The following is a 25,149-nucleotide window of genomic DNA, read 5'->3' on the forward strand; positions in this document are numbered from 1 at the left end:
AGATATGTTCTTTCTTGTGGCTATATCAGTTGCTTTAATATCATTTTTGTTCTAGGTGTTTATCAGAACTTTTCAGCCCCCACCTCGTATGAAGTTTGGCATAGATTCCACAAGGTGTTGAATTGTATCTATGTCTACAATGTACCAAGCATTAACCAAATGGTTCTTTATCTGACTCAGATTTGGTGGAAGAAGACTTTGCTCCTTGATCTGTTTTTCTACCATCTCCCATACATTCTCAATGGGGTTCAGAACCGGACTTTGTGGTGACCAAGGAAAATACCAGAAGTTGGCATCATGCTTGTTAAACTACTGCTGAACAATTTTGTGCAATGAGCAGGAGTACTGTCATCCATGAAACAACCATCACCTGCTGGATAAAAAGTCAACACTGTGGGATGGACTTGAAGGCAACAATGTCCAGATATTCCTTGGAGGATACCCAACCTTTCAACACTATCAGGGGACTTGTTTCATACCAACAGAATATGTCCCACAACATGATAACTCCAGAGCCCTGTCTTTACAAGGCACACTGGGTTTATTGCTTCATGGGATTCCCACCAAACTCTTTGCCTACCACTAGTACAGAACAAGGTGTACCATGACTTGTCAGACCAAATGACTTTTTTCCAGTGTCTAGTCAGTGTTCCTGACATCACCGTAGACAAACTTTCTGGTTCTTTTCAGAAATTAGTGGTTTGCTTATAGGCATGTGACTGCCAGCACAGATTCTGTTCAATTCCCTGGGCATGGTGAGATATGGAGGGGGAGGGGGGGCATCCTTCATCAAATGCTTTGGTCAATTGCTGTATACAGCAAGTTCTGTTTGTCTGCACAGACAAAGTAATCTTGAAAGTTTATTTTTCACTTGGTTAGAGTATAATAAAATTAGTTTAATCCTTTATCCAAGTGTGAGCAAACAAAGTTTGCACCTGAAAGTATCTTCAAGACTGGGGTAAGGTGGTACAACACCATACAAGACTTTCAATAATGCCTATCTTCTGTGATGAATGATCGTGTGAGGACAAGTGAATGAATCTGCCAGTAAAGGTTGGTTTTCAATACTGAAAATTCAATGTGACCTATAGGATTTCAAATTATTAAGGTATTATTTAAGGTTGAACTTAATATGGAAATACAAAGAGTTTATATTCTTTCAATAATGGAATACCATGAGTTGGCATAATCAAAAATATAAAAACAGGGAGAAACTTGTGTAAACTTATTTAATGTAAAATTTTAGCCAAAGTGTTATAGGTGTCTTCAGTTCAGGATTATAAAAGGCAATTAAACAATAACAGACGATTCTAAATACCACCATAGTAGCTAATGTAAGATGACTAAAACAGTTAATAATTTTCTAACCAGAAAGGAAAAAATAAATAAATATATAAACTTCAATCCTCCATAGCTCAGTCGTATAGATGAAGCCCTTTGGTTGAAAAGACCTGGGTTTGATTCCCGTCAGTGACGTGAGGAACCTTTATCTGGTCTCTTTTGAAGAAAGGTGAGTTAGCTGGTCTCATACGGAGGTAAGGTTTTTTCACCCAGAAACTCAGATTTTTTCGTCCCCAGAACAGGCAAACTGGCCCCGTGAACGCACACATCTATAGACATAGGACACACTGGGAGGCATATAGCCAACCACCTTATCCTCAAGATGGTTACAGTTGTAAGAATAAGAAACCGCGAACACCGTAAAAGGTAGAAGAGGAGAATTAAGAAAGAAAGAAAGAAAGATATATAAACTCCATATAACTTTTTTTTTAATTAAGAAATTGACCGTTTTAGTCATTTTAAATTAGCTACTAAGGTAGCACTTTTGTAGAATTATTTTTGTAAACTTATTTAATGTAAAATTTGCTTTTACATTAAATTTGTTATTGTATAACAAAATTTGTTATTGCTTATTAATTGCATAATCCTGTACTGAAGAATGCTATGACACTTCAGCGAAAATTTTACAATAAATGAGTTTTCCTCCATCCTTATATTTATTATCATTAAAAATTAATACATCATAATGTGAACTGGATCTCTTATATTGACTCAGTCAACTCAGAGATTATATAAATTACAAAAAAAGAAATGTTAACATAGGAAAATGACAATAAAACAAGGTATAAAACTAATCAACAACATAACTTCCATTCAAGAAATACTAGTGCAACCTCCAGTTACATCAGAAATGGCAAAAAGGACAAGAATAAACTATATGCTGAAATAATAATTACAACAACCTGTTTATTTTTTACATGCTAAAACAATAGCTTGGGCTAGTTAGTTAAAGTAATTATAATTACTGGGATTTCCAACTTCTGACTGATGATCCCAGTTAAACAGTTGAAACTCTTTACAACTACATTTAACATTTTCATGTGCTTCCACAGTTATAGAATATTCTTAAAGCAATTTATGGTGGAATCACTATTTATAGTATGAAAGTAAATAAACTTGCCAAAATGCAGTGTACTCAAAATAGAAAACTTGTTTACATATGCACAATCCAAAAGTAGACATTATAGCACACATTGAAAAGGAAATGTGCAATTTTTCAAGACACTCTGCAGACCTCATCTGCATACAAACTTCAGTCTTATTACTAAAAACTAAATTACCACTCAGAAACATACCAAAATTGGAGTTAACAGCTCTTAAAGAATGACGACAAGATAAAAACATTGTAATAGTTTAGACAGACAAAGAAAATGCAACAGTGGTTATAAATAGGTGAATATGTAAGAAAAATGAGCAGCTTATCTCACATGGCACGCACACACATAATAAAACCAATGACTTGATCAAAAAAAGTTACCTAATTGGCCAGAAGAATTAAAAAATATTTATCATTGAAACATCCGTTAGTTCCAAGAATTTATGGTGCACCAAAAATACACAAAAGAGATATTCTGTTAGGGCCAAATGTAGATATAAGAGATTCCCAGGCCTCAAACTCAACATACCTGTCAAACATGGTATCACCACACATAGGAAAAACAGAATCATATATGAAAAATAGCTTACATTTTATTGAAAAGGTAAAAGATATACAGAGCCTTCAGACATCTTAGCAAGTTTAGATGTAGTCAGTCTTTTCACTAATGTACCCAGGGATGAAACAGTGAATCTATTTGTAAACCTTTTCCCATAGGACACAGTAAGACTATTCAAACACCGTCTAGAAAACACTCTTTTCATATTTCAGGAAAAATATTGGGAACATAAAGGACTTGTCATGGGTTTCCCACTTTCTACAGCCTTAGCCAAACTGTTTATGGAAAATTTTGAAATGAATGCAATCAAAAACTATCAGAATAAACCAAAAATTTGGTCACGTTACGACGCTATTTTTGTTATTTGGTCAGGAACAATAGATGAGTGAATTAATTTCAAAGTTTATCTGAACAGCTGGCATCCTAATATAAAATTCACAGGAACTGGAAGATCAGAAAAAAATTACAATTTCTTGATATCCTTGTTGAAATAAAAAAGAAGAAAAAAGATTATCCTTTTTGGAATAATACGACAATGGGAGGATTTTAAATGCTGCTTCACACCATCATCCATTACAAAATATAGGCATGATTAAAACATTACAAGATAGAGCATACAACATATCCAGCATGTCAATTAAAAGGAATGAAGAACTGTACTACCTGAGACAGAATCCCCACACTCAATGGTTGTGAACCCAAGACTATCAACAAAATTCTTAATACAACTTCTGCAGCTCCTTGACTTAATTTTAAGAATGTAATCATGCTACCTTAGATAAAGAATGTTACAAAGTGGACACATTGTTCCATGAGTACATCAAAGTGACTTTTTTTACCCTTGCATAAATTTTCCAGATTCTTACGTCTACCAAAACCTCCACGTCATCCCATGAAAAAACCACATTTACAAGATTCATTGTGGAATTTGTTGATTACTTTTGTGGAATTTGCTATATATGCCAGGCAGGAAGATCAGCATATATGAACATATAAAAGGCATCGAAACAGGAGGCAGCAACACATAAATCAAGCTTGGCATCACACACAACTACCACAGGCCATCAAGTAGTCTGCCAACAAACAAAAATGCCTTATATTGATTGTTTTACATTCAAGGAAGCCTTAGAAAAGGATTCACACACACACACACACAATGTAACAAAAATCGAGGCTTAATCTTATACCAAATTTAGTCTGCTTTCATTAAAAATCTAACTGCCATGGATCTAGAATACAACACAGACGATACCACAGAACGTGACTGCAATAACTATCAGTGTTTATTCCAACATGTATACAGTAATGAATTTAACATTTTTATTTTGGTTACATATTTATATTTACCAACTGTGAAGTTCTGATAACATTGTGTCATTAATTGTTTGTCTTTGTTGTGTATGACTTTTTGCTAGTGCCCCCTGGCAATGTAAGTCTGATAACTTGCGAAACTTGTAGAGTTATGATTGTTTATTTTTATTAAACTCGTTATTTACTTTAAAATGTGATCTCAATACCGGAAGATTCCCACAGAACTACTCAGCCATAGAAATTTACATTTTCATAACTGCTATTTGTTCTTAATGATTACACCAAAAATTAATACCAAATACTTTTCTAAAAATAATTTAATATTTAACATCTAGAGAAGCTGTGCAAGTTAACAAAAAAAAAGAAGTAAAGATTGATGTCTAGCTGAATAAAGCAATGAGATCTTAAAGATATACCTAAGATCAGAAAAATTGTCCAAAGAATATCCAAATATGCATGCTGTGTGATTTAATCTCAGATGTTTTATGGTGAAAAGACATTTTCCAAACTGAAATATGTTATGATGGACAATCCTTTCTATAAATATGTACAGTGAATTTATATGATTACTGATGCAAAATATGAGGCTTGATCAAAACATGTTAATTACATGCTGCTCATTAAAATTATAACGACATTTGTACAGAAAGGCTTAGGTGTTGTTCATTATCCATAATAAAGCTTAACGGTATAACTAACACAAAGAGGGAAAAATACATTTATTAAACTCACTAGTATTTTGCTGCTTTTCTATTCAGCATCAGAGCACAATGAAACTGACAGACACACAGCACTAAACCATGTAATTGTAGAAACAATTTAAATTATAACTGACATCTAATGTCCTTATGTCACCCTCTATGGATCAGATAACTACAAATTCAGAGAAGTTCGGCTATTAGATCTTAAAATGCTATTCTCTCAGATCCCATATTTGCTGAGATCGGGAGAGTGCTTAATAGCTGATGCTAAGAATAGCCTCTCAGACCTGTAACGACTTCTATGCAATAAAGATGTTTTTCTACATCTGATCCTATGTGAAGAAGCATCCAGAGCATGGTCTGCAATCTCGACTTGCATACAGATGATCAGTTAACATATGCCTTAAAGAACATAAAAATTACATCTGAAATCATTTGTATGGCAAATCAGAATTGGCAGATACTCCTCTGGATACTCCTGGATAGCTCTGGATACTCCTTCACACAGGATCAGATGGAGGAAAAACATTTTTATTATATACAAGTCGTTACAGATCTGAGAGGCTATTCTTAGCATCAGCTATGTAGCACTCTCCCAGCCTAAACACATATGGTTGCATTAATTTACCAAAGATCTGGGAGACTATTATGGATTATAATCATGATTTTAATGTTTACGCACGTTTTCTTCATGTTCTGTGATGCAATTTTCTTCATATTTTGGGAAAGAGTTGAGTTCATAATGCTGAAAGATTTTCTAAACAGTTTTATCAAATAAGGACCAGCTAGCCAGTTTTACACGGCTTAAACAGTTTTATCCACTGAGAAATTAAGGTTTCCACCTGCTCCCCTTTTAAGAAAACAAACCAATTTGAAAACATACATTGAGCAAATCTATGCTACGCTCAAGATTTATATCTTGTTTTACTGGATCAATTCTTTGTATGAATCATAATTTACACCTTAACCACTACTGAAGAAATGCAAACTGTCCTAGAGATTAATGCTTTCATTTTTACCAACACTCATATAATGGCAGTATCATATCCTTTTTGTTCCACTCCTTAAGGGAGGGGGGGGGGGGTACACATATAACACATACTCAGGGCCGTCTTAACAAGTTTGAGCACCTTGGGTTAAAAAATATTTGATGCCTTAATATTATTTAATTATTGCTCAATCATTGGATTGAGCAATAATTAAATAATACATATAATTAATTAAATAACTTTCACTGCAAAAAAAAATTATTTTAAAATATAACAACATTGCACATTTTTAAGCAACAATATTTATAATATTGTTGAATTAACGGATAAGGAGGCCCTGCACATACTAAATATATATAAATTACCAATAAAATTTCATTTCAATGGTAAGCAAGCAGGTAAAATAAATAATGAAGTGATGAGTGGACAGTTATTAATTTGAACAATGTCAATAAACAAATGCTTTTCTCTTTTTGCATTTTCAATATAAATATCAGATCAAGGATTTAGCACTGCTAGATCAAATATTTAGATGGTGCTAACCTCACACAGAAGAGATTACAAAACCTATAACAATAGTCCTAAGAATGGGCAAGGATGGGAAGGGGGGGAGGGGGTCTGGTTTTTTTATTAACAGCTTGGATTCACTGGTCCTTGGGGAAAATGGTATGGGAAAAGCTGCACCAAAGAACAATGGCAGACAATAAAAAAAAGGAGAATGAGAAGTTGGTTTTAAGCTGAATTACATATGAATGCATCATCATCTGCTTGTGATTTTACATACTTAAAAGAAAATGTAAAATGGGTAGTAGCCAGTTCTTGGAAAGCAGTGCTGAACAAAATACCTACAAAAAAGACAAAACATTCAAAGAATCTAACTGCTCCCCTTCTTGATAGCAAACATTCTTAGTTTTTTTGGTGCACCATCACAAATGTGAGAACAGTATTCTAAGGTTTGAAAGATTTGAGATTTATATAGTGTTTGGAATTGTACAAGAAAGAAACAGAGTCACAAAGCAAAGAGATTTTTTTTTTTTTTTTTTTTTTTGAAAGCTAAAGGAATGGATGTCACTTGTTTGTACCAGAAAAAAGCTAGAGGTATAAGTCAGCTCAAGAAGAGAGATATGATCCTAAGAAAGACATTATTAAACATAGCAGAGTGAAGGGAGATCTTTCTTTAAAAAAAATAAAACTGTTTCTGATTGATATTCACTAGATTCTCATCCCACTAGAGAAGGAGGCCACTGATTCAGACATTGGTTATGGAATATGTCGACGCTTGAACAAGAGCACTGCAAGGTTTGTGAATGAAGAACAGGAATGGAGTTTGCTATTATTATTATCTGAGACCTACAGGGAGTCAAGGGAGGCTATAAATCACCCGAACCAGCCATCATACCTTCCCTTACATTCATTCACACTAGATGCACTCACTACCCCCTAAGGGAAAATTATTCCACTCCTACACTGCTCTCTGGGAGAAAAACCTAGCTCCTACCCCTTTCTTGACTGTGAACAACTTAACTTCCATTGATGCTCCCGTGTTCTTTTGCCACCTTCCATATAACAAACAATTTCATCAGTTCACATCCTATAACACCCATTCAGAAGTTTATAGACCTCTACCACATCATCCCTCTTTCTCCTGTTAATTTGAGTCTGCAATCAACATACTCGCAATCTGTCCTCATAATCTAAATCCCATAATCCAGATAAATTAAAGATACCAAGAAATTATATACTTGGTTTAATCCTTTATCCAAGTGTGAGCAAACAAAGTTTGCACCTTAAATATTTTCAGGACTGGGACAGCACGCATAAAGAAGCTAATGACTTCACATCACTTGCCTTAACATCCCATAATGCAAAGCACATATCCTTACGGACATTTATAATTATTATTATTACGGGCAACTCCAAGGGGTCCTTAGACTCATCGAGGGAGGCCCTAAACATCATGTCTATCACAACTATTCGTAGCCTTAAACTCATTCACTGTCATAGCACCCACAACAGACTCTGGCAGCTTATTCCACTCATTCACCACTCTAAAAGTAAAAAACCTAGCTCTAACACCCTTACTAACTACACTCTTACCCAAATTCCATGAATGTCCCCTAGTCCTCCCACGATCAGTCCTGTTCTCAAAAATATCCTCTGAATTAATCCTATAGAAACCCTCAATTTGAATGTCTCAATCATGTCTCCCCTTTTCTGCCTATCAACCAATTTTTGCAACCCACAAATCTTCAACCTGTTCTCATAAGGTTCATTCCATAGACCTGCTATCATCTTGGTCACTCACCTGTGGATCCTCTCAACCTCTTCCCCATCAAGAAGAAACCTAGGTGACCAAATCTGGGCAAAGTAGTCTAGATGGGGTCTTATCAAGGTTCGATACAGAGGAACAATAACTTGCTTGTCTCTGCTCGTCAAAGTATTCTTCAGCATCCAAGTGATTTGATGAGTTGATTTAGCTACTTTTGCAATGTGCCCCCTGAACTTCAACTCCCTATCCACCAACACTCCCAAGTCCCTGGCCTCATCAATCTCCTGGAGTACAGTTCCACCAATGTGATATACTGCTGCTAAACTTTTCACCCCAAAATGCATAACCTTACATTTTACCACATTAAATTGACATCCATTCTCCTTAGCCCAGACCTCCAATCTAATGCTATGCATTATGGGAAGGATCACTACCCAGACCAGTTTTGACCTTTATTGAGGTGTCATCAGTGATACTAAGGTTGAAGTAAAGCAGAAGTCATATTTTCATATTACGAGTAGCCAAAAGGTGTTACACCTTATTGTTAAAATACTCTGGATTAGAGATAGTTGTTGGAAGTTTTTCCACTTGGTTATACTATAAATTAAAAATACCACCTGTATCTTTAATTTATGGTAATTAAATTACTATAAATTAAAGTTTTAAAATCTACTAAATTTGGCTACTTGTATATGAAAATATGACTTCTGAATTACTTCAACCGTAGTATCACCTCTAGGTCTAACTCCCACTGATGAGACCTCAAAGGTTGAGATCGGTTTGGGTAGTGACCCCTTCCCATAATGCACAGCATTATACATGTCCATAAGGATGTGTACTTTGCATTATGGGATACTAAGGCAAGTGATGTGAAGTCATTAGCTTCTTTATACGAGTTGCCCAAGTTCTGAAAATATTTCAGGTCCAAACTTTGTTTGCTTAATCTTGGATAACGGATTAAACCAAGTATATAATTTCTTGGTGTCTTTAATTTATAGTACAACCAGTTGGGAAAACTTGCAACCCAAGTTCAGAAATAAAAAGACAAAGACAATGAAAATAGGCAGAATCATTGAAAATGTCAACTGTGTTGTGAATTTAGAACCTCTGGAACAAGTAAAACATTTCAGCTACTTAAGCACGATTTTTGGTGAAGATGGTAAATTAAATATAGAAATAGACAATAGAATCAGCAAAGCTGGTATGGTGGGAAGTCGATTGAATAAATTCATATGGAATAAGAGAGAAATTAGTCGGAACACTAAATTAGCTGTATACAAGACTGTGTTCAAACCAGTTTTAACTTATGGATCTGAGAGCTGGGTCAGAAGTAAAACACTTGACCAAAGACTAGAAACCACAGATATGAGAGTCCTGAGAAAGATTATAGGCGTGAACATATGGCATCAATGGCAATATCATATTAAAAACGAGGATATTAGGAAAGAACTTGACATTGTCAGCATCCAGGAATGCGTTAGCAGAGCTAATCTCAGGTGGTATGGTCACTTAAATAGAATGGGAGAGGAAAGATTAGCAAAACAAGTGTTCTCTGCCAGGTTGGCAGCAAAACGACCCAGAGGAAGACCAAGATATAGGTGGATTGATACGGTACATAGTGCCTTAGACGATAGAAATATAAGATCTGATAATGTTGGAGTCTTGACAAGTAACAGACTGATTTGGAGGAAAATTGTAGATAGGAAGTTAGTAATGATGTAATTTTTTTCATGTAGTACTATCATATCCTGTACACCCCTTGAGGGTACATGGCAAAAATTTGATGATGATATATATATATACACTCACACACACACACACACAAACATATATAGAAGTTGTATGGAAAAAGCTGATGCTAAGTTGGGGAGGGCGATAGTGAATGCAGAAGATATCGAAGTCTTGCAGGATGACTTAGATAGATTGGAGTTTTGGGCTAATGAGAATGGACGTCAATTTAATGTGACAAAATGTAAGGTTATGCATTTTGGGGTGAAAAGATTAGCAGCAGTATACCACATGGGTGCAACTATACTCCAAGAGATTGATGAGGCCAGGGACTTGGGAGTGTTGGTGGATAGGCAGATGAAGTTTAGGGGGGCACATTGCGAAAGTAGCTAAATCAGCTCATCAACTCACTTGGTTGTTGAAAAATACCTTAACAAGCAGAGACAAGCAAGTTATTGTACCTCTGTACCGAGCCTTAATAAGATCTCATCTTGACTACTGTGCTCAGATTTGGTCACCTCGGTTCCTTCTTGATGGGGAGGAGGTGGAGAGGATCCAGAGGCGAGTGACTAAGATGATAGCAGGTCTATGGAATGAACCATATGAGAACAGGTTGAAGATTTGTGGGTTGCAGAAACTGGTTGATAGGCGGAAAAGGGGAGATATGATTGAGACATTCAAATTGCTAAAAGGACTCTATAAGATTAATTTAGAGGATATTTTTGAGATCAGAACTGGTGGTGGGAGAACTAGGGGACACCTATGGAAGCTGGGCAAGAGTGTGGTTAGCAGTCGTGTTAGAGCTGGGTTCTTTACTTTTAGAGTGGTAAATGAGTGGAATAAGCTGCCAGAGTCTGTTGTGGGTGGTATGACAGTGAGCGAGTTCAAGGCAAGGTATGATAGATACTGTGAGAATGTCGTATAGTTGTGTGGACATGATGTTTAGGGCCTCCCTCGATGAGTCTAAGGACTCCCTGGAGGAGCCCGAAAATAATAATAATAATAATAAGAGATCAGGCTTATCTTTGAGTGATTTTACCAAGTTGACATCTTGATGTGAGAAAGGTAAACATGCAAAGGGACACAAGTTGAACCTAGTAGCAACAAGGGATCAGAACGTTCAACCAACTTATCCCTTGCTGCTACTGGCTGGTTATTTGATTTATAACCAAAGAAATAAGCCCACGAGGCCAACATAGTATGTCTATAAATTACATGTTCTTCTGGTTAGTTTGTAGGATGAAAAACCCAAGTTTCCAGGAGAGAAAACTCTTCCACTTCCAATAAAAGATCAGCTAACAGACCTTCTACAATCTGGGAAAAGGCAATATTTTAAGCATTTAGGCTTTCAAAGTCCGATTTGAATTTCTTGGTCTGTTTCCACATGCTGTGGTATGTAGTGCACAATCAGTACATAACTGGAGTTTCTGATAGTTATTGGAGATATAGAGAATTGTTATATGGTGGAAATGGAACATTATATCAAGCAATATGTTGTCTCTATTTCAGCTGTTAATCAGCAATTAGAGTTGAAGGAGGTACAGGAAGATAGTTTAAGGTAAAATCAGATATGCAACAAGGATACACATTACACAAATAGACTGGAAAAGTACCTGCTCTTCACCATACTATAAAACCTGGTATTAAAGAAAATTTAAGGAAGCCTGCGAAATTCTGATAAACCACCCAAATATCAACAATAATGGTGGCATGAAAATTTCAAGAATCTGGATGGCACACATTCAGCCCACCTAACATGTAGCATCCAGCATACGTCAGGACTCTAGGCAACCTTCAGCCAGTATTGGAAACCATTCCATACCAACTGGGTGGAATGTATATGTATGATCATGGTGTTAATATACACACACACACACATAAGACTTGTTATTGCTCCCAATGTAATTTTACATAATATTAATAATAGGACTCTAGCATTGATGTATATTTTCATTTTTCATTTATTTATTTTATTTTTTTTTTCTGCCAGAGGTCAGGCCAATAATTGTTGTAAAAGTTAATCAGTAACTTTAACAAACCATGTAGATTGTAGTGTAGCTTGTTTTCTGTATATAGTGCATACGCTCCAGAAGATGACCTTGATATAAAGGTCGAAACGTCGAAAGTGGATCTTAGTTTATATTAAACTAAAGTTTTAACACGGTAGTTGTCTCCATAATTTTCCAAAATGTATAAGGATACACATTATCTCCACTGTTATTCATTATCTATATGGATTACATAATGTAGAAAAGTGGTATTAAAATTGATATCAAAATTGGTGTTGTTAATCTTAGCTCTTTACTTAATGCAGATGACATTATACTTCTAAATAAATTCAATACAAAATTGCTGGATCGTTTTGACTAAATTGAATAACAGCTAATAAATTTGGTATGAAAATCAGCAATCAAAAGACAATGAAAATAGGCAGAAACATTTATTTATTCATGAGGGGTTCTCTCCATTCCTCGACTGCCCCTTAGGACTGGTTGAGCCCTCCTAATGAGGGATTAAATACATATTTTTTGACTGTATCAGTGTGTGTGTGTGTTCATGGACCCGGTTTTGCCTGTTCTGAGGGACGAAAAACCAGAGTTTCCAGGAGAAAAAAACACTATCTCCGTATGAGACCGGCTAACTCACCTTTAATTGAAAGAGACCAGATAATGGCTTCTTGTGTCGTGGATGGGAATCGAACCTGGGTCTTTCTGACCAAAGGACTTCGTCTATACCGACTGAGCTATGGAGGCTCTGGGCAGAAACATTGAAAACAACTGTATCTTGAATGGCGAAACTAAAGAACAAGTAAAACATTTCAGCTATTTAGGCACAATATTTTGTGAAAATGGTAAACTAAATCAGGAAATAAATAACAGGATTACTAAAGATGGTATTACAGGAAGTCAGATGAATAAATTTTGGAATAAGAAAGAAATTAGTCAAAACACTAAATTAGCTATTTACAAGACAGTGTTCAAACCAATTTTAACTTATAGATCTGAGAGCTGGGTTAGAAATAAAACATTTTGATAAAAGACTGGCAACCTCTGATATGAGAGTTCTGAGAAAGATTAGTGGAGTGAACAAATGGCATCAATGACAGTATCACATTAAAAATTAGGATATTAAGAAAGAACTTGCCATTTTTAGCATTCAGGAATGTGTTGGTATAGATAATTTCACATGGTATGGCCACTTAATGGGGAAAAAAAATAAGCAAAACAATTGTTCTTTTCCAGGTTGGCAGAGAAAAGACCCAGAGGAAGACAAAGATGTAGATGGATTGATACTGCAAAAAGCACCTTAAAAGACAGAAATATAAAATCTGATAATATTGGAATCATGACAGATAACAGATTAATTTCAAGGAAAATTGTTGATCGTAAGTTAGTAATGGTCTAACTTTTTCATGTATTACTATCGTAATTATCATCCTGTACACTCCCTGGTGGTACTGATTATGATGATGAATTTTCAATTTGGACTAGCTTTGGCATACTTAGAAAGTAGGTGTGTATACTTGAATTATTATTTATGTACAATAAAATATTTACATATGTTGTAAATAATGTAATGTATATGAAAGTATTTATGGCATAACAACATTATGTAACTGACACTAGGCTAGCTCATGTTGTTCGCATCATGGTAGAGCAGTGACAAAAACCAAAAACAATTTCCTTGGTACATGGAGAATTTTTGGATGCATGGAGTAAGAAAATACTGAAGAAAAGTGCAAATAATATTTCAGTGAAGTTTTTAGAAGATATTTACCTCAGGACAAAGGGAAATGTTGACAGCCATATCACCAAGAACAGAGTGAGGAACCCAATTTGACCGATGCAATCTTTCTTTGGTCAACAACAGAGAACACTAGTAAATAACAGTTAGGGAGCTGAGAAGAGAGAAGTAAACTCAAAGTTATGAAATAATATGGATCTGTAATTTCCATAAATTAAGGAATAAATAAGATATTTTATTTAAGAAGTGCATGGAAATACAGCTGCTTGCAAAGAAGTTAATGGATGCCACAGTGTGAGGAACAAACAGTCATGGCACCCACTTTAATAAAATATAGGTCCTCCTTTCACTGCAATGACTGCAGCAATCCTACGAGGCATATTTTCCACAAGCATATGATAATGATTAATGGGAATTTTGGAATGTTTTCCTGCAGGCATGTAATAAGGTCATGGACTGCTGTGGAATGGACGTCTCTTGACCTCACTCGATGCTCAGTTCATCCCACAGATGTTCAATAGGGTTCTGTGAAGGCCAGTCAAATGTAGTGACATTCATGTCCACAAATCAGACAGTTACAGTAGTAGCCTTATAATGCATTATCTTGCTGAAAGAGCAATGCTCAGTTTTCCATAGAAATGCCACAAAGTAGGAAGCATTGCATTGTCCAGAATGTTCAGATACTTCTCAGAGTTCAACGTTTGTGGCCAAACCAGGACCATAGCATTACACTGCCACCACTTCTGAATTTCATAGACGGGACACTGGTAATATATGTTCACTGGGCATCCACCACACCTGTCCATCTGCTTGGTAGAGGCTTAGTGTGATTCATTGCTCCATAACACATCTTTCTAAGCTTCCACATCCCACTGTACATGCTCTTTGCACCAATGAAGACGATGTTGCATGTTGGTTCGGGTGTGTGTGGAGGGCCTGCACATTGTGGCCCTACCATGGAAACCATGTTGTGAGCCATGGTTATGAATGTTTTTGTGCAGATTCGTATTCCAGTCGATGCCCAGAACTCCACAATCAAACTGTAAGCCCATGAATAGTGGTTTTTACATATCCTTCATGGCATCCCTACGGTCACCTTTGTGACCGTAGGGATTCCAAGCAGTGTATCTATTAACAGTGCATGTTTGTTAACAGCAATATGCTGATATTTTCAAAGTACTTTATACAGGCATCCGTTTCAGCTGATGAAGTAAAGGAAGAGTTGATAAATCCTATCATGGGCGACTGGAACAGAAGAAAAACACTAATATTTATATTTCCATTATGTTATGAAAGAACTCATTCTTCATTCTGAATGGAAACAGTGTTATATTTGAATTTTCTCTCAAGTACTAGAAGATAGGACTATTTTGCTTCTTCAGTTAAATTCTCCTATTTTTTTGTTGAAAGTGGAATGGATGACCACTAATAAATATTGAACTGAGAATGCAATATAGGCATTTAATATAATTATCTGCTCTGTCTAGTTCACTCAGAGAGAACTACATATAGAAGGTATACAACTGAGGCTTACTGTGATGATATCTTGGCCAATATATTTTTCAATGAGTTTGTTAAATTTCTAGATGAGCTCAATACATATCCATTGTCAATTGTTTGTACAATTTAAATTGAGAGCAAATTGACTTCATATTTATAATTTGCAATATAATGACTTTTTTTATATATTCATTAATTAAGTTGTGTATATGATTACTGTAAATAACATCTGATTTATTCAATTTTTGGATATATGTGGTGCAATTACTGACTTAAGCTAATAATAGTTAATGATTAAAGTTCTTTCAAATGAGTTAAATACTTGAGTCTGAAATCAAACATTTCCATAGGAGCCAAACCTGGTTAGTATTTTGGCAATTAGAATAGATGTTGAATACTACAAGGAAATTCATTCATCACAGACAACTTCCAAGTGTGATCCCTTGTTTATCCCTACTCCCCACATACTGAAAAATTTCTTTGTGTCAATCTTATAGAATCCCTTTAGTAACTTATAAGTTTCTATCACATCCGCTCTCCTCTGCCTGTCAGCTAAACTCTGCAACCCACACACAATCTATCCTCATAGGAAGCATTCCACAGACCTATCACCAGCTGGGTCAATCACCTCTGAATCCTCTCCACCTCCCAATTCCCAAGAAATGCAGGTGACCAAATCTGTGCACAGTAATCAATATGTGGTCAAAACACAGTCTAATGAAGATGCACAATAACCTTCCTTCACATGTCAATATATCCTCTAAATTTGAAATCTCTATCCACCATTACCCCCAGATCCCTAGTCTCATCAATGTGATACAAAGTGAGTAATCTTTTCATCCCAAAGTGCATTAGCTTACATTTTACAACAATTGAATTGAAAATGGACTAATATTGGTTGGCTAAAATCTTATCTGTATTAAAAAAAAAAGGGACAAAGTTATAGTTGGAAATTACAAAAGGAAATACTATAGATACTCGGTATCTAGTTATCTGTATTACAGTTCATAGATGGACAATTTGTGTTAGATCATATACTGACAACAAATACTTCTGCATCTCTTCCAGCCTAAAACATGAAGTTAAAGAACTGAGTCATCAAAAAAGATGATCTCACCTTTTTGACAACTGAAATGTAAGAAAACAGCCTTTAAAAATAATTAATCAAAGAGGTCACTGATGCTATTAGAATTAGGAAAAGGGTAAAGACAACAGATAAGGCAAGCAACAAAGCATGGAAAGGTATTTTGAATCAGCAGATCACAAAGAGGGGATGCTGTGGGATAACATATCAGGTCTCATATGTATGTAGTCTTCTTGCATATTGTGCAGAAATGCAGTTTAGATGGTTGGAGTGGACATTTGTTATTAAAGCTGCCCATTGGGGTTCTGTAAGAAATAACAGATCACAGTATGATGCATGTAAGTAGTGGTACACATCATATATAATTCTGCGTTCCCAACCATTTTTCCGAATGTATATTTTTATGAGAGTATATTTTTATGAAAATTTATAATTTTCCTTTTCTTAATACCAAGTATAGCCTTAAGTAACGTAGAGAATCATGATTGATAATCATTAATATGTGTCAAGAATTGTTTCACCGTCGCTAAGTAATAATTGGCCAGAAAATGAATTAAAATTCATGGAGAAAATGCAAGATGAACCTAAGATAATTTCATCGGGGCGAGGAGAGTTGAAACTACTCCTAAATGGATATATTTATTACAAGAGTAAATCTGGTCCACAGGATAAACTATATAGGGAGTGTAAAAAACTTAGAACGAAAGAATGTTCGGTATGAGCTATTACAACTATGGATGGTCAAAATGGGACGATTGATCATCTCACTCCAATCGACCAAATAGAGAAGAAGCAGAGGCATAAAATGTAAGACAAAATTTAAAACGTATTGTCCAAGAATATCCAGAGCTTCAAACTGGCTCAGATACTGCAAAATGAATTGCATAGGGTGCCCTCAGGTATTTTAAGCTTTTTACCTGAATGAGAAAATTTTAAAAAAATCCATTAGAAGGAAAAGATTACATGATCAACCAGCCAATCCATCCTGCATCACTTCAGGAGTAATTCCAGATTTCAGACAGATACACTAAAACTCTTCAGGGTGAAAAGTTTCTTCTGTATGATTCCTATAACGACAAAGAAAGTCATGAAAACAGGGTTATTGTGTTTGGAACTAAAGAAAATCTACAGATTTTAATGAGCAAGAGTGGTTTCTTGATGGTATGTTCAAAGTCTGCCCCAGTATTTTTGCGCAAATGTTTACTGTTCTGGGAGTACTAAGAAGGCCTGGAGTAAATCCAGAAAATGGCGACATTGTACCATGTATTCCATTGATTTACGCCTTATTAGCAAATAAAGAACAAAATTGCTACACTAAGATTTTGCATAGCATTTTGTCTTCAGCACATGATTTTGCAATTGATGTTACACAGCCAACTCGAATAATGTGCGACTTCGAATTGGCCATCATAAATAGTAAGTGCCATGTTCCCAAATTCAACAGTATCTTGCTGTCTTTTCCACTTATCCCAATCTTCCTACAGAAGGATTCAGGTTGAGGAGCTACAAAAACTGTACAACAACCCTGAAGATCATCGACTAAAGGACTAATTACATATGCAACTGGCTTTAGCGTTTGTCCCTGTTGATGACGTCAATGCCTCCAAGGAATTGAGAGAAGAGGTCTGCGATGATATTTTAAGAATTTTTGATTACTTTGATTTGAATTATATATCTGGCCGAAGAGCACAGGAAAGAAGCCGTTCAACACTCCCCCTAATCGTTATCCATGTACTCTGTGGAACCAATATGAGTCCACTATTCATAATCAACAACGGATGAACAACCTGAGTGAAGGGTTTCATAACTGCTTCCAGCAAATAGTTGGAAAGCACCACCCCAGTTTGTATTCAGCTATAACAGAGTTACAAAAAGAACAAGCTGACTCTGAAACAATGATATGCGAGTTCAGAATGGGTAGAATAGTAAAGGCAGCACCAAAAAAGAAGTTGGCAGTTGTTCAGAAGATGATTAAAACCATTGTTCTATCATATCAAAGGTACAAAGAAGAGGGCCGATGACTTGACTACCTCCGATATATTGGATACAATTTCACTTTTTAGTGAGTCAATAAATTCATGTATCCTAAGTCTAAGTTTATTTTATTAAGAAGCTTATCTATTTTAGCATGACTTAATATTTTAGATTCTGTTATTTGGAATTGAACATTCAGAAAAATGGTCGGGAATCATAATTCTGAAATGAGGGCATGAATGTTAGTGTAATGGATGTGAAAGTGTGTGTACATGTGTTGTGTATACAGATTTTTGTAAGGGAAAGAAGTATGATTTTGATATCTTTATGTGTCACTTATTTCTGTTAGTTTCTCATGACTGATGATGTGCAAAACTTAAAGAGCAGAATTACAGTAAAAGTGAGAACTGAATATGAACCCCAGATAGAAAGGGCCAGCCTACAGTCCAAACACAACCCAATAATATTCCTTGCATACTGTTATACTCAGACTTCTTCCAAGAACAATTTGAAATAGTAAGCAGCAGCAAGATTTTTCACCAGCTGGTCAGAAGCTACCTGACATTACCATCAAATTTGGTCTCACTGTGCTATCTAGCAGACAGCCTACATAATAGAGCTGCTTTACTGCCATACTCTCAAATTGAGGGAAGACCAACTCCCTAATTAAATACCACATGTTGAGCATATTACAAAGGGTGTCAACTGCATGTTTGAAGAGACTTCCAGACACTGCAAATTCCACTTTGGAGAACAAAGACAGCAATAACCACTTCAGGGCTTCAATAAACAGTGGAACACCTACAGATAAATGTCAGCAAACTCATAGGTGCAGCATATAATCACTGTTTCACTTTATTCCTGTTTTTTTTTTTTTTTAGTTTTTTTCATTTAAATACTAGATATATTCTTAGAAGATTGCAGATCTCAAATGGAATATATTATGCTTTTTTATCCTAACATGATGCAATTGTCCTAAGAAATATGCTTATTTTTTTTTTTAATTATTACAATTGATATCATTTCCTTGCTCTGCTAAATGCTCACCTATAGCTTTCAACTTGGAATGCTATAATATCACATTCCTCTTTATCACTCAAGAGATAGAGAGGAATGTGATATTATAGCATTCCATTATAGATTATATTCAAGTAATGTGATTGAATATAACCAACAGCTAGAAATATTGATGTCTGGTAGATAGACATTAGGAAAAAAAAAAACACTAACACAAGACAAATGTGACTGTTAAAGTTTGACTTTATTAGTGAAATATTACAACCGCATGTGGAAAGCATACGCATCCATAGCTTCTAATTGCAGAGCTATTGTTATTATTCTACACATTTTTTTTTTTATTTCAAGTAAGAACTAGAGATAAGATCTCAGATGGAATATATGTTTTTCTTTCCTGCATGAGGCTATTGTTGTAAAAGGAATATAATGCACTTTAACTTTTCATCTACCATAACCAATAGTGTATTTGATTTATATCCAAATCTACTGATAACTTACATTGGCTGTTGACGACTCTGTTGGAGCTGAGTATCTTGGAGGAATAGACATTCCCATTGTAGAAATTGGAGGCCTTTGGGCAGCAGGTGCTATGGAAGATATTGAAGTTGGAAGGCCAATTTGTGATGCTGCACTATACCCATGGAATGGTCCACTATTGGGTGGTGTTGGTTGTCCAAGCTGACTTATACTTGGACCCTATTAACAAAATTCATATCAATATTTGAAGGGAACTTATTTTAAGTCATGAAAACAAGTAATGTGATTGAATATAACATCACATTAAAATCAAAAATGGACAATTTTAGCAATAATATTTCACAGAATAATATCATTGCTAATCCACCCCACCATAGTCTGTAATAAATATTATAATAGGGCATTGTAAGCAAAATCTCAGTGGGCTGAAGCTGTATAATTTTTATTTGATTAAAGTGAATTATTTTGTCACCAATATCCTTTTAATGGGCAGATATTTTTATTTAGGTTTTTCCTGGTGCCTATTAATTATGGGCCATTTTTTATTTTGAAATCCCAGAGACTTTACAATTTCAGAGTTTAAAAAAATTAATCAACTTATCTCCAGATAGGTTGAACTAAAAAGAATGGAATTGATGAAGAATGGGATGATCCCATTCCATCACCACTATAGCCTTTTGAATGTAAACTGCATTTTTTTTAGTGCATCCGTGAATTAAGACAATCTTAAGGGCTTAAGTGGTGTGAAGTAAGACTGTTTTTTTTTTTTTTATGTGTCACCAGAATTAATGTAAAAGTAAAATAAAACAAAGAAAACAATTTTTTACTTTTACACCAGTAACTTAGCTATGCTAGCAATATAATTTCATATCATCATGGTTTGCAAAGAACAGGTGCACTATAGTTTGAAGTGATTCAAAAACTGTTCTGAACAGATATAATTAGTAGTCCTCACTTAAATACAATTTATATTTCCAAAGGATACGTTCTTGTCAATTTTAATGGCAGTTCAGTACGAAATCAATTCTAATAGTTATAATCATAAACATAGCATAAAATCATTCAGTCATGGTGAAATAACTTTAGATGCTCAAGTAACTGTAACAGGAATGTATCGCAGGTGTGATACATTCTTGTGATGCCAATTTTTTTCTCTGCATTTTCAAATCTTTCTTTGAGCAGCTTGCTTTCATGTTCGATGTCTCTGATTAGACATTCAACACTTTATATAGCTGTGCATAGCAAAAATTCCAATGTAATTTATGTGTGGCGTGTGTAAGGAGAAAAGCAACACAAATATTTTTTTTATTAATTTCCATTATGCATTCATGGATTGTACTGTTCAATGTGCTGTCCTTCAGGTATACCACAAACTACATTCTTTGCACAATATGTTTAATGGCAGAATGCAGCTGCTGAGACTGATGTTTCACACATGCTGCCATTCAGCATTTACTTTAATTTATGCTCCCATTGGGTACTATCCCATGCCGCTCATGAAGTTAGAAAAATTGCCAGGAGGAGGAGGATGTACTAAATATACTGAAAGATGCAACTTTCAGTATATTTAGTTCATCTTCAGTATTTAGTACAAAAATTGCCAGGAGGATGTACTAAATATACTGAAAGATACAACCTAAAATTGCAGTTTTTCTTCATTTTAAGGCTGTCTAGGCCAAAAAGATGAAAATAACAGAATGGGACAAAAATTTTTAACAAGAGTTTCTCTCATAAAAATTCCAAATTTTTAAGTGGTCCCAACAACTTTTTCTGGGACCTCAAATTCAGCCATTTTTAATTTTTTGCAAACTTTCAATACTGAGATAATTTTTTTTTTGTAAAAGAAACACTTGAATCAAAGTGATTTAGAGTATACATATTCCATACCACAAATACACGTAGAAAGAAGCACACAAAAAATTTGACCCATAAATTCAAGCAAGAGTGGTAAAGTGGGAACAAAATAGTACTGTGATCTAAAACAAGTTTTGTCATCTTGGGGGGAAAAAAAAATTAGTTTTTTGGAAAATTCTAATTAGAAATCAAAAAAGTACACACACCTTTGGGCATTAAAATTGCAGCAAAAAAAATAACTGGAAAGTGGACAATCTGGAAATGAGCTGTTGTTAAAATATAAACTATCCAAAACTGAAAATAATTTAGTGGATCTGCCAAATAAAAGTGGATGGAACATCTTAATAATTATTTGTTTTATTATGATTAATTAATTATATTAATTAATTGGGGTACTTAAAGGTCAAAGCCTCAGTAATACAGCTTTGACTGTATAACTGAGAGGAGACCTCCACATAGTCTTTTAAAGGAATGCATAGAACTGACCAGGGCTTCTGACCTAATGTCCAATTCTGACCAAATCCTCACCTTCTCGTGGTGTATCCTGATAGGTATCTACCTAGATACTGAACGAACGAGGATGGGCTGGCAATTTGGGATTTAGCCAACCAAATTGTATTCTTATTGGCTTAAACCACAATATTAAATGATGGTAACATATTCTTAAAAGTAATAAATAACTGTTGGAGGAAATGCAAGTTTCCATGAGATTGGTCAAAAGCTAAGGTTATATCTACATCTACAGGGTGATTAAAATTAAAGTATCCATTGTTTAAGGCCTTGTAAAGTGCCACCCAGTGATCCAAATAATGCAAAACTTTGCAGGAAGACATTGTGTGTCATACAGAAGTGATATCTGAGGGGGAAAAAAAGTAGTTCCAAAATTAACCAGGAATACCTCATGGTGAATTTTGGAATTTATTTTATGATGTACCGAAAGTAGATGTAATTTGTGAGTGGTGTGGTGTGTGTATTACGGTGAAAAGCAACACAAACATAAATATTTTTATTCATTTCCATTATGCATTCAATGGTTGTACTGTTCAATGTGCTGCCCTTTAGGTGTCACAAACTACATCCTTTGTACAATGTGTTTAATGGCAGAATGCAGCTGGCTGAGACTGATGTTTCACACATGCTGCATTATGCTACCTTTCAGCATTAGCAAATTATAGGGATGATCCCGATAAACCCTGTCTTTCAGAAATTCCCAGAGCCAGAAGTCACAGGGGGAAGGGGGGTCAAGATCAGGTGAACAAGGCAGACAGGCAGTGGAAAACGCAAGACTAAAATGTTCTTGAAGAACCTCCTACGGATCAACCGATGTGTAGAAGGGCCCAATCCTGCATAAAAATGACTGAATCCATGTAGAGGCACTGCTGTTATTGTGGCACACAAAATTGTTTATGATATTGCAATACCTCTCAGCAGTAACTGAGCAGGTCACTGGACCAGACTGGTGAATGTTCTCAAAGAAAAATGGTCCTATGATAAACAAAGGTGTAAACCTACACCAGACAATAACTCTGGGTGAATACAAAGGAATTGCATTCCTGGCAAATAATGGTATTCACAGCTTCATTCAGGTGAAAGTGAGCCTCTTCTCCCAAAGAAAATCATCCAATGCCATGGCACAGTCCAACTCAAGCAACATCAAAGTCCTGCAGGTGGAACTCCTGTGTCAGGGGTTATCTTGAATGGATAGAAATGCAGAATCTTCCACAGAATTTTCTAGATAGTTGTGTAAGTACATCCATCATGTGACTTGATACAGCATGTGCTGCAAGAAAACTCTTATTTGTGGCCTTCTCCACAATGCCAGTAGCAACTTCATTCACTTGTTTGAACTGCTGGGTTGCAACCGCTGCCACGTTTAACTCCCAATGTTCCCATTTCTTCAAAATGACTAATCATTTCTTTCACACCACATGAAGATAGTGAGCTTTGTAGACATTTGTTCAGGTGACGAAATTCATGGAGTGAAGCAACAGCATTGTAAATGCTTACATAGTACAGTTTCATGAACAAAGTGCATTCGGGCAAGGTTAGTACCATCAATATGGATGGTATTAATAACTAGAATGAAGAGAAAAATCCCATGACCATCTTTTTTAAACTCTCCTGGGACCTGCTGAGTTGCATGATATGCAAATTCCATGCATTTAGTGTTTATAACCAGTGCTGTAACAAAGCAGGTGCAACAGGTGCACAGGCACAGGGGTGGGGTGGGGGAGGACAAAGAAGGCCTGAAATGGAGTATCAAAAAAATAATCAGCATTATATTTTCATTTTCGAATTTAAAATTTTGCCACCATGGGGGAGCCAATTCCATAACAATTTTGGTTTAAGTTAAAAATAACCAATCCATTTCTATCTTCCCCCCCCCCCCCAAAAAAAAAAAAAAAAAAAAAAAAGGCCAAAAATAAAATCTTGAACAGGACATATGAAAAGCTAGTTACAGCACTGTTTACAATCCCCGATGGCAAATTTTGTTACATCTTTCCCCTCAGATATTGTTTCTGTATGATGCAATTTATTCCTGCAAAATTTTGCAGCATTTGGTTCACTGGATGGCATACTCCATAAGGCCTTAAATAGGGACACTTTAATTTTTATCACCCTGTATATTTAAGAAAGGAGACAGATGATTGTGAAAATTACAGAGGAATAAGTTTATTAAATACAGATTACAAAATTTACAGTAAAATCCTGAATAAAAGCCTGAGAAATATCACAAACAATCTACTCTCAGAAGAACAAAATGGTTTCAGACATGGAAGATCGTGCATAGACAATATTTATGTGTTGAAACAAATTATTGAAAAAAAGACAAAAATTTAATCTTGAGACCTCAATCTGGACTTTATAGATTATGAGAAAGTTTATGATAAAATACCCAGAGAAAAATTATGGAATATAATGAAATAAGAAGGATATCCATTACATTTGGTACAAGCTATACAAAGTTTATATAAAGATATAAAAATGTAGTTAGCTTTACAGTTAGCTAATAAATTTACAGAAGAGATTGAAATAAATCAGGGTATCAGACAGGGATATAGCTTATCTCCAACTCTATTCAAAATATATATATATATATATATATATATAGATCAGATTATTAAAACATGGAAAAACAACAATAAAACAAAGTATCCAGCAAACCAGAACTGTTATCAATACAATACTATATGCAGATGATCAAGATCATATCACAAGACAATGAAGATGACCTTCAAAAAAACTATAGGCCAGTTTGTGTTTCATCAGTAGTTGTTAAGATCTTAGAGAAATTAGTGAGAGACCATATACAACGTTGGGCAGATGAGGGCAATGTTATCTGTGAAAGTCAACATGGATTTGTTAAGGGGCACTCTTGCTTTAGTAATATGATTGCCTTTCATAATAAAGTGACAAGAGCAGTTGATGAGGGGAAAGGCATATACTGCCATTTTTTGGGATTCTGCAAAAGCATTTGACAGGGTGCCACATGATGTAGCACATG

At 35.2% G+C, this 25,149-nt stretch overlaps 1 protein-coding gene across 4 annotated transcripts in view; it reads right to left on the reverse strand.

The window, feature by feature from the left end:
- The window catches only part of nej (CREB binding protein nejire), a 481,376-nt gene that overhangs the window by 364,956 nt on the left and 91,271 nt on the right, over positions 1-25,149 (reverse strand). For all 4 annotated transcript variants that reach the window (XM_090394332.1, XM_090394330.1, XM_090394331.1 and 1 more), the window contains one exon: positions 19,812-20,009. In XM_090394332.1, the coding sequence (XP_090250458.1) occupies positions 19,812-20,009 (198 nt within the window). The remainder of the gene's footprint in view (positions 1-19,811; positions 20,010-25,149) is intronic.

The sequence above is a fragment of the Typopeltis vanoorti genome, chromosome 6 (genome assembly GCF_054136105.1).
Source record: "Typopeltis vanoorti isolate ZY-2024b chromosome 6, IOZ_Tvanoo_1.0, whole genome shotgun sequence".
Lineage (NCBI taxonomy): Eukaryota > Metazoa > Arthropoda > Arachnida > Uropygi > Thelyphonidae > Typopeltis > Typopeltis vanoorti.